At 40.7% G+C, this 18350-nt stretch overlaps 1 protein-coding gene across 8 annotated transcripts in view; it reads right to left on the bottom strand.

Annotated features, from left to right (window-relative positions):
- The window catches only part of LOC132384860 (thyroid hormone receptor alpha), a 459686-nt gene that overhangs the window by 14094 nt on the left and 427242 nt on the right, over nt 1-18350 (bottom strand). For 4 of the 8 annotated variants that reach the window (XM_059956450.1, XM_059956451.1, XM_059956452.1 and 1 more), the window contains 2 exons: nt 16615-16873; nt 738-9063 (listed from right to left, as the gene is read on the bottom strand). In XM_059956450.1, the coding sequence (XP_059812433.1) occupies nt 8813-9063; nt 16615-16873 (510 nt within the window). In that variant the 3' untranslated portion in view covers nt 738-8812. Of the gene's footprint in view, nt 1-737; nt 9064-10488; nt 11384-16614; nt 16874-18350 lie in introns of those variants that run through there. The other 4 variants (XM_059956458.1, XM_059956454.1, XM_059956457.1 and 1 more) reach the window with 3 other exon arrangements.

Here is an 18350-nt window from a genome sequence, read left to right as displayed (position 1 = left end):
CTGGCTTAAGAAGTATAGCAGCCAACTTTTTTATGGTGTACTATCACAAGCAACATTGTGATAATGACCAGAAACCCATTTCCCTGATGCTGATTGAAGGATAACTGTTGGCTTGGAGAGAAGGGATAACTTTCCTACTCTTTTATGAAACACTGCCAAGAGATTATTTTATTTTTAACTAAGACTCTCCAATTAACAAAAGTTAGCACATCCGATTGGCTGTCCTCGCTCAGTATTACACAGGGCTGTTAGCCAACATTCTGGACAGCCAAAAAACACCTTCTTACTCAGCATTATCTGAGCCCAAGCTGACTCAAGACTTTCTGAGCTGGTGTAATGGGCTCCCAGCCTCACCAAGCAACTTAAAACTAGTAATAAAAAGAGAAAATGCTGGAAACACTTAGCAGGTCAGGCAACATCTGTGGTACAAATTTTCAAGTTGAATAGCCTTCCTCAGAAGTGGACGAGAGCCAAATAGTAGGCTTTACGTGCAGAGGGTGAGGGATGGATAGAGGGGACAATGAAATTATCTATCATAAGCAAGGACAAAGTTGCTGTGGGGAGAAGCTGTGAATGAGATCATCTAGTTGAGGGGCTTGTGGGGGCAATTAGGGAGAGAGAGTGTGAGTGAGAGAAACCAAGTAAAGGAACAATTGCTATGAAGTTGGGAGCTGGTGAGTGCGAACATAAACATTCTATAACTTCGGGTAACTTGCTTTCTCTGTATCTGAATTGGCCAAGTTGAGGGTCAGCACATTTAAATTCCTCAGTGTTATCATTTCAGAAGGTCTGCCCTGGGCTCAGCACAAAAGTGCAATTATGAAGAAAGCCCAGCAGTGCCTCAACTTTCATAGACGTTTTAAAAGATTCGGCATGCCATCTACAACTTTGACAAACTTCTGTTGATGTATGGTGGAGAGTATATTGACTGGTTGCATCATGGTCTGGTATGGAAGCACCAATACCCCTGTACGGAAAAGCCTACAAAAAGTAGTGGATATGACCTGGTCCATCATGGGCCATACCTCCCCGCCATCGGAGCACTGTGGCAGGAAAGCAACATTCAACATCAAGGAACCCCACCATGCATGCCATGCTCTCTTCTTGCTGCTGCCATCAGGAAGAAGGTACAAGAGCTTCAGGACCCTCACCACCAGGTTCAGGATCAGCTATCAGGCTCTTGAACCAATGGGGATAATTTCACTTGCCCTATTACTGAACTGTTCCTGCAACCAATGGATTCACTTTCAAGGACTCTTCCTCTCATGTTGCCAATATTTATTTATTTACTTATTTATTATTTACTTTTTCTCAGCGCAAGCTAGTAAAACCTGAGGTATGAGCATAGTCAAGCATGCACATTTGTCAATTGTTAGGAACTTTCAGACTATGCTGGATGTGAGTAAGTATTTTAGCTTTCTGAAGATTTACATAAATATTGCTGTGTAGCCCTAATTGTTTAACGTTATTGTGTTGTGACTTTGGGATGACACCAGTTGTAGATATTACTATTAAAACAATGTGTACCCTGTTCATGTTCCAAAGTCTTTCCATTTCCTCTTTTAATTCAGCATATTTCTGGTGTTTTACACTTATTGATTTATTATTATTATTATTTTTTGCTTTCTTTTTGTGTTTGCACAGTTTGTTGCCTTTTAGAATTTATTTAAAATCTTATATCCAGTCAGTAAAAATCTTGCCCACTGGTTGCTTGTCCATTCCGTTGAGTGCAGTCTTTCATTGATTCTATTGTGTTTCTTTATATTTACTGTGATTGCCTGCGAGAAAATGAATCTCAGGGTTGTATATGGTGACATATATGTAGTTTGATGATAAATTTACTCTGAACTTTGAATGATTATGTCCATACTAGATTGCCACATTTACACCTGCTCTCCACCTCATGGTTTTTTCAAAGTAAAACCAACTTGCTGTCTCTCTTTCCAGTTTTGACAAAGGATCTTTGACCTGAAACATTAACTCTTGTTTATCTTTCTATTGATGCTGTCTGACTTGCTGAGTATTTTCAGCAATTTCTGTTTTTATTTAAAATTTCCAGCATCTGCAGATTCTGATGCTTTACATAAACTTTGTGTCTCAATTCATGTGCATGGAGCAGATTGAGAATTTATTATCAGACAATGCCAGACAAATCACATTGAACATTAAAACAAAAAAGCAGCAAGAGAAACTAACAGAAATTGAAGATGTTTTCTAAATGCTAAATGTTGGCCACAATAAATCACTTGTCCATATCATATCTACTTTGAGATTTCCTCCCAGTCTTCAATAATGTTGAAGACCAGTTTCTTCAGGATATTCTGAGACATTGCTTTAAATCTTCATCACTAGTTGAAGAATTCATTGTTGTTTAAAAAACCCCAAGATGCCTTGAAGGAAGATTGCTGCAATCACAGATTTCCACCAATCAGGACATTTTCTTGAAATATATATAACATGAAATCTTACCTATTGCATTTTGCACATTATGCATTAACAGTTAACAGAGGCATGCACACTGATTAGAGAGATATACACCATTACACTCCAAAAGGAGGCTTTTTCAGTCTATTGAACCTGTGCTGGCTCTGGGAGTCTGGGAGTCCAATCCTCATGATTTTTTTTCCCAATAGCTCTTTCATTTTTGTCACCTTTTAAGTATTGATCTGATTCCTTTTTGTAAGATGCTGTTGAAATCTGTTTACACCACCCTTTCAGGGAGCGCATTCCCAATGGTTATCAATCAATATATAACAACTTTATTCCTTAGATCACCTCTGCTTTTAAGCTAATTACCCTACTTTAAATTTGTGCTTTAGGTTACTGACCCAAGAGCTATTGGAAAGTGTTTCTCTGTATCACTCTGTACTTGCACCTTTTTTGAATCTCAACTGACGCTTTTTTGCTCCAAGATGAACAACCTCTTCCATAATAATACATAAGTGTAATCCTTTATTCTTGGAACTCATCCAGTGAATATTATCTACATCTTCTCCAAAGTTTTTACATTTTACATGAAGTGAAATCTCCATACGAGGCTGAATTTTTGTTTTGTATGGGTGTACTATAATATACAATTCCTCTATTTATGTAGCTCACTAAGTGTGTGTGTTTTACTAGCTGCTTTGGTAAATTAACCTACCACCTTCTCGTCTCTCTCATAAGTAAGTGCTGTACAAAGTTGACCTGTTTAGCTTGTGGTGTCTCGTCTCACTCTTTGCATCAAATGTTTTCCTCATGCTTTCTTGCACTCAATTTTATTTGACACATATACAGCTGAAGGTATACTTTTAAAGACTAGTACTATCTTCTGCACTGTTTGTGGCACCTCAAAATCTCTGCCTTTTCATATTTTTAGAAGTAATCAAAGTCATTATGGGTTTGTAGGAGTGAAAGTTAGGGCAGTGGAGACTGAAGATTCTACAGATGTTGGAATCTGGAGCTAAAAAGCCAGAGGAGATCAGCAGGTCAGGCAGCATTGCGGAAGCAAAGAGATAGTCAATATTTTGGGTTAAGACTCAGTATGCAGGATCTTGACTTGATGAGATCCCTACATTGACTGTCCCTATGCCTCCATAGATGCAGATTGACTCACTGAGTTCCTCCAGCTGTTTGAATGTAGGGCAGTGTTGGGCTTTACGTTGTTAGAAAATCTGGAAGTGTGACTTAACTTTTACGATGACATGGGTTTGGCTTCTGTATTAATGACTGCTAAGTAATAGAAATTTCTTGTGGAGGACATGCAATGGAGTAGAAAAATGGAGCTTTAAGCTTGGATATGGCTATTTTAGCAATGAGAGTGCAGGGTTGAAAGGGCCACATCAGAAGTAAAACTAAAACTAATATTTGAGGAGCTTAGAGCATAATGGAAAATCAGGAAATGGGAGAACACAATGATAGGGACACAAGAAGCTTATTTACCCTATTGTTTGATATTTCTGACCTACTTCATGTAATCAGCTTTCCTCAAATCAATTAATTCCTTTCAATAACAAAAGTTAATCAACATCATATTTGAAATTAGCAGTTAATGTGGCATTTAATGTAGCATTAATTGCTATAGGGAGAAGGAGTTTCAAGTTTTTACCATTTGTAGTGTGTAAGTTGTTTCCTGACTTCATTCCAGGAAGGACTGACTCTTCGTCTCCCCAAATGGTGGAAAGAGCTTCTCTCTGTCTACACTCTCAGTGTTCCTTAGTATCTAAGCATTAAGTTAAAATTTTAATTAAATTTTTAAAATAATTTTAAAATTTAAAATTGAATTCAAAATATAATTTGAATTAAATCAAATCATCACTTAACCTTCTAAATTTCAGGAAATATTACCCTTGTTCATGAAGTCTTCATTTATAATTTAACCCTGGGTGACCAGTTACCATTTTATTAAACCCTGTTTCAAAGTTAACATACTTTTTAAAAGATATATTATATACTTTGAGGGTCTGAAACAAGGTAAGAGTTTTTCCAAAGTTAATCAGTTAAAAAAAAAGATTTATTTATTCATAGCGTCAATGCCACTGGCAATGACAGCATTTATTGTCCATCCATAAATGCATCAGGGTTAATGATGTAATTAAGAGTTAGCCACATAATTGGACAGTAGTCACTTATAAGCCACTTCAGGTAAGGAGTACAGACATCCTTCCTTGAAGGATAGTTGTGAAGTACAGCAGGTTTTATGAAGAATATAGTAGTTTCATAGTTAATGTCACTCACACTAGACTTCAGATTTGTATTACCAGATTTGTTTAATTATCTAAAGTTAAATTGCCTAGCTGTCATAGATTGGATTACAGCTCGAACCCCTGAATCTGTGGTTGAAACCTTGTCACCACTCTGTTACTGACGAGTGCCGAAAGTCTGACTGATCCACTGGGCACAAACTCAGAATTAACACCAACAAAAGAAGTGAAAGGTAATAGATTGATTTTAAATCCAGGGTTAGGAGAGGACTTTAACTGAAACTGAGAGAGAAATGCTTGTTACAAGGGAGCTGTGTATTTATTTGCATCTATTTTTGTCTGACCAGGACTCAATTAAATTCTTGGGATGTTGATGTTGGTGTGAACACAGAATGTAGTTAAGGAACAGCCATTCCCAGTAAACAGGACAAATGAAACTAAACCAAAAGCCTTGGTGCTGAAATGAGACTGACACTCATGCAAAGAGAGAGCCAGGGCATTCAGAGAAGAAGAGTTGGTTCTGTCCAGAAATATCTGCTACTAGCAAATTCTAGCAAGAGCTTTTTGCTAAAACTGCATGGAGATAAAATTCAAAAGTAAATCTGGAAATGAAAACCAAAAGCTCTGGGATTGGCTGGTAATAAATTATGGGAATAACTTAAATGTTTCTGTTTTCCCTCCACGAGAATTCAGAATTTGGTGAAGGGATCTCAACCTGAAATCTTAAAAACTGATTTTCAGATGCTAACTGAAATCTAACTGATGTCAAGTTTTATCAATTGTTTGTTATTAAATAGAATACTTTTCCAATATGTAAAGCTCTGTGCCGCGATGCTTGGTTTGTTATATCTATTGTAAAGGATGAAAATATTAAGTTAATTTTATAGATGCCTCAAATATTGCAAATTTAGAATTTTAATGGTATAAAGAATTACAGTAAATATTTTAATAGATAATATTAAAGAATACATCTGATATTTTAAATGGTTATTTAGCGCTCAGTGTTAAAATGAACCTGTACAAAATTTCACCTGAAAAGTGCTAGTTGTATCCATCTTGCTTGTAAATTACCTCAATGAAAATCAAATACTTACAAAATATCATGACCATTAACATAGAGAATTGTTTGAAATCTGATTTAAAAGGCATGAGCTTCATTTTATGAATTTTGCTTCTGGTCTATGCTGTCTCTCTGGTAAGAGGAATGAGGGGTAGAAATTATCTTCTGTGCCAAATATACAAATAGAGTAGCAGCTGTACTCTGGTTCTGTTAATGTGAAACTGAATTTTGGAAACAATGTTTGGATGTAGAGTTCATCAAACAGCCACCTGTGCATGACTGAAGACCACTTTCTACTCCATTGTTCAAAGGTGGTGTTATTTTGATAAGACCCACATGCTAATTGACAGAGGAGTGGGTTCCCTGGTAGACATCTCTCCAGAAAGCCAACACCACCAATAACAGGTTCATCTGACTGTTCTTTGTGAACCCCTATAGAGGGTAAAATGACAGTTGTATTTGCTCAGGTAAAATCAGTCTCATCAAAGTAATTAACTGCACCTGAACTACTCAGCAATGTGATAAGGTGCTATACAAATGCAAATATTTCTCTTTTAAACAAGGGGCTTAGTCACATTGTGATTAATATAAAACATGGTTTCACATTTCATAAACCTCGTTACAGCTCCAAATGAAATATTTATCTATTAATATATACTTTTAAAAATTATATTCAGTTTGTACCTGAGTAGATCCTTCACTTTACTTTCGTATCTCACTGTTAACCCTTGAGTGGCCTTATTCTGTCTTTAGTTAGCAGCAGTGTTATTGGAGGGCACCAGTTGAGCTTTTTTAAGCTCTTCAGTAATGTGCGGTTTTAAATGTAGTGATAAAATGTTTCCTGAAAGTAAGTCCCTGGTTTAAATATCTCATTGATCAGTATTCAAGTAGACTGTGGATATTTAAGAGAACCTTATTCATAACAAAATAGAAAGCAGAGGTTGTTGAGGTTGTCCGGAGGGGCACTGTAAAGGGATGTACCTGAGTTAGCAAGACAGCTGAAACAGCCAATGTTGCTGGGTTGTCTAAGCCTATAGTCTACATGGGGCTACCAGTGGAGGTGCAGCACAAAGTCTTTGTTATGTGATGTATGTGGACCTTGATGGATGACTTTTAGCCAATTTAAGGGTTTAAATCCAAGTTCCACATCATCACCTCAGCCTTTGATCTCAATCCATTCTCGTGTTCCAATTGAGGATTTGTCTGAAAGGAAGAGGAGCCTGCCCAGTCACCCAGAAACTTCAAATGTGATAAAGCAGCAAATAAGAAATATAAGGTGCCTGGACAGGGGACCTGCAGAGAGAACGCACCTCCACTGAATATCCCTTAACTCAGGAGATGAATTTTGGCCATGTAGCTATTGGATGTTGTGAGCTTTACTAACTAGTAATGGAACTGGGCACAGTATTTTCTAACTGGTGGATACAAAGCACCACAATTTTAGCAGAGATGCAAATCAGTGGAAATGCATTTCCAGCGACAAACGATGGATGGAAATTACACAACCCGCAACTCTTGGTTGTTCCGTTCCAGCTCTGTGTCTGAAAAATCACTGGCTGATGATTCAGTACTGAGGTTATTCATTACACACAAGGCCTCTGCAAGTGTTGAAGGTCTGTCTTTTAACATTGGTTTGTTCCTGACAATGGCAAATAATGAGAAAACTACACTGGGACAGCTTTAACATTTAGCCTTGCAAAGATGACCTTCAAAGCTTGCCAGGGAACTTGACGTGCTTTGTGTGGTTGTGTGTTCCAAGTAGAGAGAAACAGAAAAGGAATGATTGTGGTAAAAACAATGTGACCTGGGAAAGAGCCACTAAAGGGTTAACTAAAGGGCTACCAAGGAAACCACTCAAGCTCAGAGTGCAGGGACTAAACTCCTTTGTTCCTTCCCCTGGTAGGCACATATTAAACCCAAATAACATATTAGGATTGAAATTTGTCATTGGTTACATGCATTGTTTCATCTATTCACTGTATTTGTCTGCTGAAATTCAGCTAACTGAATCTCAAAAAAATTTGAAGTTAGGAGGAGGCCAATCAGCCCATCATGTCTGGGCCGGTTCAATGAGACTGAAGTTTGGAGATTGAGTAATACGTGCATGTGCTACTACACCAAGCATTTAGTACAGGGGACCAAGGACAAATTTCCACCCCATTTTGTCTCCTTCAGGATTTACTGATACATTTGACTCCAATGTTCTTGTCCACCTCATTTTGCTGGCATTCCTGAGGTGGGGAATCTTGTGCGCCACCCTTCTGTTTTCCCCCTTCCTTTCTTTGCGATCCTTCCCGATTGCGCTCCTTGTCAAAAACCATCATTGGCAGCTTTGGCTCTGTATTGGCAACCTCCATGCTGAAAGGAGGCTGCACCTGACAAGAGGAGGCTTCGGCGTTGATGGAACTGGGCCATGGCTGGAGAGGAAGGCGGAAGGAGGCTTTATTTGTTGTTCTTCTGTTGAAAATGGCTCTGCAATGTAGATAAGCATGCGAAGTTCCCATTTCTTGAGCACAACCAAAGGTTCAGATGTGTTTGCTGAGCACTGTTGTAAACACTTCTCCATAGCCTTTTATCTCTGCATCTCCTTCCAGTTTTGAAATTCCTCACATGTGACAATGATGCAGGGAGATGTGTTTCCTTCTCCTCTATCTTAACTGTTGTATGTTAAGAAGAAATAGTTGACTCCGGTGAGAACACCAGACTATCTTCAACACACAACGATGAGGGAATTTTCCATTCTGTGACAGACCACCAGAAATATTGTACTGATTTGAACACATGGGAAATAAAGATGGGACTTTTGGCCATTTTCTTTTGAAGATGGCTGTTTATAAAATTAGCTGTAAAGCAGCAATGGGCAGCTAGTCGGCATGACCTTCCTTTGTAAGACAGAGCACAAGGATAAAAGGACATTACTATGACTTACAAAATATTTGCAACTGTACCCGCATTAATGGAATGGTTCTTTGAGTTTCGGACAGGTCTAGATAGACAAGATGATCTGCAATGGGCAAGTAGCCTGTGATTGTTTTACTTTCTGTTCCTGGTTCCAAGGTTTCACTTAAGCCTATACTTCCTGATCTTCAAATACCTCCAAGAATAAGGGAGGGAAGAGTTCTGTGGGACATTCAACCTTCATGTGGAGGAAGCGGCTGGCATGGCAAGCTCCAATCATTCGCAGGTCAGTAACTTTCATCAGCAATTTTGGCCAGAAATGTGGAATGTTGTGTTTGCGATAGTTTATGTAATGTTCGAATGCCAGAAGGTAGACCTCTTGGCATTTCTCTATTTTGCTTATACAGGTCAATCCTGTTCGATCTGTAAACAACAGCAAGAGTTTGTCAGTCACGATCTTCCAAATGGTAATTATTTTCTCCCTCTAAAAAAGTTGCAACATTGCCAGTTGATCGCAGATTTAAGGTGTCAAGGAAATATTTACACATAAACAAAATATATTGGCTTTAATGTATGCATAAAATCTTCACTCAAAAGATGCTACGTAAATGCAAGTTGCAGTTGTCTTTTAGGTACGAACTGATGAATTCTGCGCGCCACAGATTGCTAGGAGCCATTGGACTGTGCATAACAGGAGCAAGATTTGAAAAAAAGGCCGAGTGGAATCAGTCAGGATATTTTGCGCACAATAGTTCGCTAGGAGCCTTTGGATTGTGCATAGCGGGAGCGAGATTTGAAAAAAAAAGCGAAGCATGGTCAGTCACGATATTTTGCGCATCCACTGATTGCTAGGAGCCATTGGATTGTGCGTAGCAGGAGCGAGATTTTAAACAAAGTCAGATGGGTCAGATGGGACATTCTGCACACCACAGATCATGGGCTAATTAGGCACTAGGCACAGGCCAACAAAAAGAAGTTTGGTTTAAGCGGAGTGGCCATTGTGAGAACAACTGTTGTGTGAGTTGGGCAAGTGGTAAATTAGGGAGTTTGAAGCCTTGGCTCATAGAGACTGGTTGAGTAACTTTATTTTATTTATTTCCTTTGTTCTTTCTTATTGCACAGGTAAAGCAGTAGGCGGTGGATGGTGGAATGTGGAGAGGCAGGGAGACCTCCAGTATCCCTGACAACTACACCGGCGAGAAGTGCATCCAGCTGCAGCTTCTTAGGTGTAGGGGAACTGGAGCTGAAACTGGATGAACTCCAAATCATTTGGGAGGCTGAAGGATTGATTGACAGGCTATACAGGGAGGTAGATACACCCAAGGTGCAGGACACAGGTAACTAGGTGACTGACAGGAAAGAGAAAGGGGATAGAAAGCCAGTGCAGAGTACCCCTGTGGCTGTTCCCCTCAACAATTGGCATACCACTTTGGATACTGTTGGGGGGAATGACCTAGCAGAAGAAAGCCAGTGGTCTGGTTTCAGAATGGAAGAGGGGAGATGAGGTGAGCTGTAGTGATAGGGGAGGTTCTGTGGATGAGAGCGAGATTCCTGAATGGTATGTTGCCTCCCAGGTTCCAGGTTCAGGGACATCTGGAATCAAGTCCATAGCATTTTTAAATGGGATGGCAAGCAGCCAGAGGTCATGGTCCACATCGGTATCAGTGACATACAGTGGTGCTAGAAAGTTTGTGAACCCTGTAGAACTTTCTCTATTTCTGCATAAATATGACCTTAAATGTGATCAGATCTTCACGTAAGTCCTACAACTAGATAAAGAAAACCCAATGAAATAAATAACACAAAACATTATACTTTTTCACTTATTTATTGAGAAAAATGATCCAATATTACATATATTTGTTGGAAAAAGTATGTGAACCTTTGCTTTCGGTAACTGGTGTGATCCCCTTGTACAGCAATAACTTTGACCAAACATCTCCGGTAAATGTTGATCAGTCCTCCACATCAGCTTGGAGGAATTTTAGACCATTCCTCCTTACAAAACTGTTTCAATTCTGGGATGTTGGTGGGCTTCCTTGCATGAGCTGCTTGCTTCAGGTCCTTCCACACCATTTCTATAGGATTAAGATCAGGACTTTGACTTGGCCATTCCAAAACACAAACATTGTTCTTTTTAAACCATTCTGTTGTTGATTTACTCTTGTTTTTTGGATCATTGTTTTGTTGTAATATCCATTTTCTATTAAGCTTCAGGTGACGGACTGCTACCCTGACATTCTACTGTAAAGTGTCTTGATACAATTTTGAATTCATTGTTTCCTCAACAATTGCCAGCTGTCCAGGCCCTGAGGCAGCAAAGTAGCCCCAAACCATGATGCTCCTTCCACCATGCTTCACAGCTGGGATGGTGTTTTGGTGTTGGTGTGCAGTGCCCCTTTTCCTCCAAACATAGCAACGTGCATTTCTGCCAAAGAATTCAACTTTTGTCTCAGCTGTTCACAGAGCAACACCCCAGAAGTGTTGCAGAACATCCAGGTGGTCTTTTGCAAACTTCAGACGTGCAGCAATGTATTTTTTTGGAGAGCAATGGTTTCCTCTGTGGTGTCCTTCCATGAGCACCATTCTTGTTCGGTGTTTTTCTTATAGTGGACACATGGACAGAGAGTTAGCAAGTTCTAGAGATTTCTGCAGGTCTTTTGCTGTCACCCTTGGGTTCTTTTTCACCTCCTTCAGCATTGCACATTGAGCTCTTGGTGTGATCTTTGCAGGACACCCACTCCTAGGGAGAGTAGCAACAGTAGTGAGATTCCTCCATTTGGAGACAATTACTGTGAACTGATGAACACCCAGGTCTTTAGAAATGCTTTTGTACCCTTTTCCAGCTTCATGCATCTCCATGATTCTTCTTCATAGATCCTCTGAAAGCTGTTTTGATTGAGGTATGGTGCACATAACCAGATCTTTCTTGCGAAGAGCAGGCTCTGTCAATAACCTGGCTTTGGGTGTCTTTATTTTTTATATCTAGGCCAGGGCACCTCTACAATCTACACCTCCAATCTTATCTCATTGATTGGAATGCCTGACTCCAAATTGCTTTTTGTAAAAGGCATTATCCCAGATGTTCTCGTACTTTTCCCAACAAATACATGTAATATTGGACAATTTTTTCAATAAATAAATGAACAGGTATAATGTTATTTGTGTTATTTATTTAATTGGTTTCTCTTTATCTGGTTTTAGGACTTGCGTGAAGATCTGATCACATTTTAGGTCATATTTATGCAGAAATAGCGAAAATTCTATGGGGTTCACAAACTTCCTAGCACCACTGCAGGTAATAAGGGTGATGAGGTTCTGCAAAGTGAATTAAGGGAGATAGGTGCTAAGTTACAGGACAGTACCCCCAGGATTGCTACCCATAGCACATGCTAGTGAGGCCAGAAATAGGAAGATAATACAGTTTACCATGCAGATAAGGAGTTGATGTAGGAGGGAGTGTGTCAGATTTTTGGATCATTGGGCCCTCTTCCAGTGAAGGTGGGACCTGTACAGACAGGACAGTTTGCACCTGAACTGGGGGGTGGGGGGGGACTAATATTATTGCAGGAAGGCTTGCTAGTGCCGGACCGTGGAGAGCAGGGTGGTTAAACTAGAGTTGCAGCGGGATGGGAACCAGAGTGCCAGGGCAGATAGTGGAGTGGTTGTGTGAAAAGATGTTGTTAAGAAGCCTACATACGAAGACAGGAATTGAAAGGTTAAGCATATGTTGGGAATGATGTTCTGAATTGTGTCTGTTTCAAAGTAAGGATAATTGTAGGAAAGGTGGATGGCCTTAGAACATGGATCAGCACGTGGAATTATGACATTGTAGTCATTCGTGAGACTTGGTCGCAGGAGGGCAGGACTAGCAGCTCAAAGTTCTGGGGTTCTGTTGTTTTAGATTTACATGGAGAACAATAGGGCACTGAGGTGTACTGTAGAACAAAGGGATTGGGAATACAGATCTATAATTCCTTAAAAATGGCGTCACAGGTAGATAAAGTTGTAAAGAAAGCTCCTGGCACTTTAGCCTTCATAAATCAGGGTATTGAGTACAAGAGTTGGGATGTAATGTTAAAGTTATATATGACATCGAAGAGATCTAATTTGGAGTATTGTGAGTAGTTCTGGTCACCTACCTACAGGAAAGATATCACTAAGATTGGAAGAGTACAGAGAAAATCTACAAGGATGTGGCCAGGACTTGAGGACTTGAGTTATAGGGGAAGGTTGAATAGGTTAGTACTTTATTCCCTGGAGTGTAGGAAATCGAGGGGAGATTTTTAGGAGTATAGATAGAGTAAGTCCAATGCGGTTGGGTGGGCCTTGAACTAGAGGTCATAGGTTAAGGGTGAAAGGTGAAATATTTAAGGGCAAACTTCTTCACTCAGAGTGTGGAATGAGCTGCCAGGAGAAGTGGAGGATGTGGATTCAATTGTAATGTTTAAGAGAAGTTTGGATAAGTACATGGATGGGAGGGATATGGAAGGCTATGGTTTGGGTGTGGGTCAATGGGACTAGTTAGAATAATAGTTTGGCACGGAGGGCCTGTTTCTATGCTGTATTGCTCTATGGCAAATGTATGACAGATGCAGTTTAATGTGGATAAATAAGGCAGATTACTATCTAAATGGAGTCAAGTTAGGAAAAGGGGAAGTACAACGAGATCTAGGCGTTCTTGTACATCAGTCAATGAAAGCAAGCATGCAGGTACAGCAGGCAGTGAAGAAAGCTAATGGCATGCTGGCTTTTATAACAAGAGGAATTGAGTATAGTAAAGGGGTCCTTCTGCAGCTGTACAGGGCCCTGGTGAGACCCCACCTGGAGTATTGTGTGCAGTTCTGGTCTCCAAATTTGACAAAGGACATTCTTGCTATTGAGGGAGTGCAGCGTAGGTTCATAAGGTTAATTCTCGGAATGGCGGGACTGTCATATGTTGAAAGATTGGAGCGATTGGGCTTGTATACACTGAAATTTAGAAGGAAGAGAGGGGATCTGATTGAAACATATAAGATTATTAAGGGATTGGACACGCTGGAGGCAGGAAGCATGTTCCCGCTGATGGGTCAGTTTAAGAATAAGGGGTAGGCCATTTAGAACAGAGATGCAGAAAAACTTTTTCACCCAGAGAGTGGTGGATATGTGGAATGCTCTGCCCCAGAAGGCAGTGGAGGCCAAGTCTCTGGATGTATTCAAGAGAGAGTTAGATAGAGCTCTTATAGATAGCGGGGTCAAGGGATATGGGGAGAGGGCAGGAACAGGGTACTGATTGTGTATAATCAGCCATGATCACAGTGAATGGTGGTGCTGGCTAGAAGAGCTGAATGGCCTACTCCTGCACCTACTGTCTGTTGTCTATTGACTCTATGATGAAGCAGCTGAAGTTATAGTCACAGAATCACAGATTTAATCAACATGGAAACACGCCCTTCAGCTGATGCTGACCAATGTGCTAGCATTTAGCCAATGTCCTTCTAAACATTTTCTGTGCATGTACCTGTGCAACTGTCTTTTAAAAGCTGTTATTGTACCTGCTTCAACCACTTCCTCAATGTACATGGCATCCTTTGTGTAAAGAAGGTGCCCTTCAAATTCCTATTAAATTATTCCCTTCTCACCTTAAATCTACGTCCTACAGGTTTTGATTTCCAAACCCTGCGAAAAAGACAGTGTGCATTCACCCAATGTATGCCCCTCAGAGTTTTGCACATTTCTATTAGATCATCTCCCAGTCTCCCATGTTCCAAAGAATAAGTCCTAACGTGTCCAGATTCTCCCTATAACTGTGGCCCTCAAGTCCTGGCATCTTCTTTGTAAATCTTTAGTTGGTCTGAGGACAGTGACCTGGACAATACTGGGATGATTGGCCTTCAACAACCAGAACTCAACTTCCTTTTATCAAGATGACTCCACTCAATTAGGTGTTTACATCTTGATATCCATAGATGTCAGTTTTAACTTGGCTCCTTGATGGGTGTCAGTCCCCAAAATCACTAAGTCCCCTACCCTCAACATCCTGGAAAATGGCATTGACAAGAAACTCACCAGGAGTGTGATGGAATGAGGTCAACTCCATCAAAATAAAGCAGCGCATCACAAACACAAGAGACTCTGCAGATGTTGGAAATCCAGAGCAACACACACAAAATGCTGGAGAAACTCAGCAGGTCAGGCAGCATCTATTATTGTTGCTCCTTTTTGCACCTTGTGGTGCACCAGGCAGTATTTTTGCCATTTCCATAGCATTAGATTGTTTTTATGAGGCCGAGTTGCTAGTTCGACATTCAACCCAGCACAGATGGAAAGCATGCAAGGAGCCAGCTGGATTCGAGCCTGGGACCACTTGCCTTCAGATTCTGTGCTGATGCCACTACACCACTGTCCAGCTAGGTAGCATCTATGGAGCGAATAAACAGTCGACATTTTGGGCTAAGAAACATTGACTGTTAATTCCCCTCCAGAGCTGCTGCCTGTCTTTATTAATTTATTTACATAAATAATTTAGAAAAGCAGCACAACAACAGACTAGCCCATTGATTCTACACCACCCAATTATACCCATGACACCAATTAAACCACTAACCCTGGGAATGCGGAAGGAAACCGGAGCACTCAGAGGAAATAAACACGGTCAAGGGGAGAACATGCAAACTCAGACAGTGGTGGGAATTGAATCCAGGTTGCTGTGCTGTAAAGCATTACACCAAATGCTACACTACCATGCCGAACTTGCTGAGTTCCTCCAGCATTTTGTGTATGTTGCTCAAAATAAAGCAGCCCACTTGTCTATAGCTTCATTTAATACCCAAGTATTTGCTCTGCATGGCAACCTTAGCTGCAGTGTGGCCAGCTACAAGATATGCTTCACTTATTGGGTACTCTGGTTGCAGTTCCCAAACCTCCCAATAAGAACAAAGATGGAATCCATAATGAAGAGCTAATTCTTTATGCTTGTCTGTGTCTCTGATGTAACCCATTCATTCACCTGTGTGTGAAGTACCTTACCACACCCATTTAGCTGTTTCTATGGGCCACAGATGTGCTTTTTAACAACTGTATGAAAGCCAACTCTCCAGGACATGGTGCTGTAACCTTGGAAGGTCTAGAACAAGGCTTCATGGGAAAATAAGGCCAGTGGTAAAAGAAACAGGAACAGGCAGTCTGTCTGCTGCACTTACTCGATCATTCAGCAAGAAGATGCTTTATCTTTTACCTTGGTGTCACTTTGCCATACTAATCCCAAATCCTTCGATTCACTAAGAAGCTCTAAACCATAATATCCTTTGAGGGCAGTAGCTGCTTTGATACAATTTTTCAAATTGAAGGCAGATAGATTTTTATGCACAAAAGGAATCAAAAACTGCAGGGAGCAGACAGGAGAGGGTTATGGTACAGGACCAGACACAATTCCCTAAGAATGTGATAACTCAGCCAATAAAAAGAAGACAGGATTTAGCAGAGCGGCCATTTTGAGAAGGGCTGCTAACTAGTGGAAGTCCTGTGGGCTGTGGTGAACAACTGGTGTGTGGGCAAGCAATATAGGGGCAAAGTCTTTCCCCCACACCCAGTTATTGTGTGTATTTGAAACAGAGATCAATGGATCTCTGGACATTGAAGGAATCAAAGAATAGTGAGACAGTGCTAGAAAATAGCACGAAGGTAGGAGATCAGTTATGATCTTGATGCATAGGAAAATGGTTCTGAAAAATTGTATGGCACACTCCTACTCCTGTTTCTTAAGTTCTCACAAATGGAAGAGCAGGTTTAAGAGGTTGACATATGCTTCTTTTTCTCATGAAGTCACAATAATGAACTTGAAGCAAAGAAGAACCCATGTGGAGAAACTATTGACACCTTGTTACCCTTTGAGCCTAACAGTCCAAGTAAAGTTGGTTTTAGCATAGTGGGACCCACTGAAACCACCTCACGGAGAAGGAATGAACGTTAATCCACCTGAGTGTGGGGTTTTACCTGAGGACATCAATAAAACTGCCTGCAGAAGGGCCACCTCCGTGTCATCCAGACTGAAGGCTGATAAGGATCTGCCCAGCTCAAATATGGCATCAGAGACCACTCCTAGCCCTCCATTTTTCAGTTGTTCTCTCTTCACAGCCATCTCCCCATTTAATGTCAGTGTCTCGCTCTCTGCATCGTATCGGACAGCAGCTCTCAGAGACATTATCTCCATACAGCAGCCCTTCAGAAGGATGATCTGGTCCTCACAAGGCAGCTGGAAGAGGGCAAAAATAAACACATTAAAATAAAGCCAACAGTGACAGGGACTGCACGAGTCCTCTGACCACGTCATTGGGATATGCCCAAGACTGTGTTTGTGAAATCAGAATGCCATGGCCATAAGCAAAGCTTGTAAATGTAATGTTCACATTCATTTCGAGAGGACTAGAATATGAAAGCAATGATGTAATGCTGAGGCTTTCTAAGGCATTGGTCAGACCACATTTGGAGAATTGTGTGCACTTTTGTGTCCCATATCTATGAAAGAATGTGCTGGCATTGAAGAGGGTCCAGAGCAGGTTTATGACAATGAGTGAAAGGATTAATGTTTGAAGAGCATTTGATGGCTTTTGTACTGTACTCACTTGTTTAGAAGAATGAGGGGTGGATAATGTCATTGAAACCTACCAAATATTGAAAGGCCTATATAGAATTGATGTGCAGAGGATGTTTCCAACGTTGTGAGAGTCTAGGACCAGAAGGCAGAGTCACAAAATACAAGGACTTCCCTTACAAATTTCTTTAGCCAAGGGTGGTGAATCTGTGGAATTTGTTGCGACAGATGGCCTTGGAGGCTGTCACTGGTTATATTTAAAGTGGAGGTTGATAGGTTCTTATTAGTCAGGATGTCAAAGGTTACAGGGAGAAGGTGGTAGAATGGGGTTCAGAGGGAAAATAAATCAGCCATGATCAAATGGCAGAGCAGACTTGATGTGGCTTCTATGCTTATGGTCTTTCCTGATACCATCTTTCTGTCCATCCCTAGAAATGTAATAATTGCTCTCCCTTCTCCCTCCACCCATATTTTTCATACCTTCAGCTTTTGCATGTCCATCTTAGATGGTAACTTGTATCAGGCTAATTGATCATGGCAGTATTGTGGCACAGCCTGTCCTTGCTTCCCAACTTACAGCTGGGAATGTTGGTTCTGGATAAAGTTGGTGACTGCAGGTGGTTATTCCTCTGATCACTGTAGTAAGCAACAAAGTCAGTGGGAACATGTGAAAAAATGCTCCAAATTCTCATTTGTTCAGGTGACCAGGGAATATTTACCTGCTAGTTACCAACTACAGTGCTTATCACATGGCTACCTGGACTCCAATAAACAAAGCAGGGAGTATCTTGTGAAGAGTAATTCCCTGAGGCTCCTCAAAGGTTGGTAATAACAGCTGTTGCAATACTTGGAAGACATGGCAAGCACTCTGAATAGGTTAGAAAGCACCTCACTGGTTGGAAGGACTCACAACACTATAGCAATGAGCAGGCTCAGTGGGGTTACAGAACAACCCTTCATGGCCCTCCTTGGACCTTAATGAACCTGTTACACCCTTCAGTGGTCTTCTTGGGAGGGAGGGGATAAAGGATCCTGAAGAACACAGTGGAAGATTAGAGTGCACAGTTGTTGTCAAGAGTGCTGGAATCCACCCTGAACATATAGTAAGAATAGACAGGGCCATTATGTGAAATAGAAT

This window comes from Hypanus sabinus, chromosome X1 (assembly GCF_030144855.1).
Source record: "Hypanus sabinus isolate sHypSab1 chromosome X1, sHypSab1.hap1, whole genome shotgun sequence".
NCBI lineage: Eukaryota > Metazoa > Chordata > Chondrichthyes > Myliobatiformes > Dasyatidae > Hypanus > Hypanus sabinus.
The sequence above is the reverse complement of the archived record's forward strand: the minus strand, read 5'-3'. Positions and strand labels throughout refer to the sequence as shown.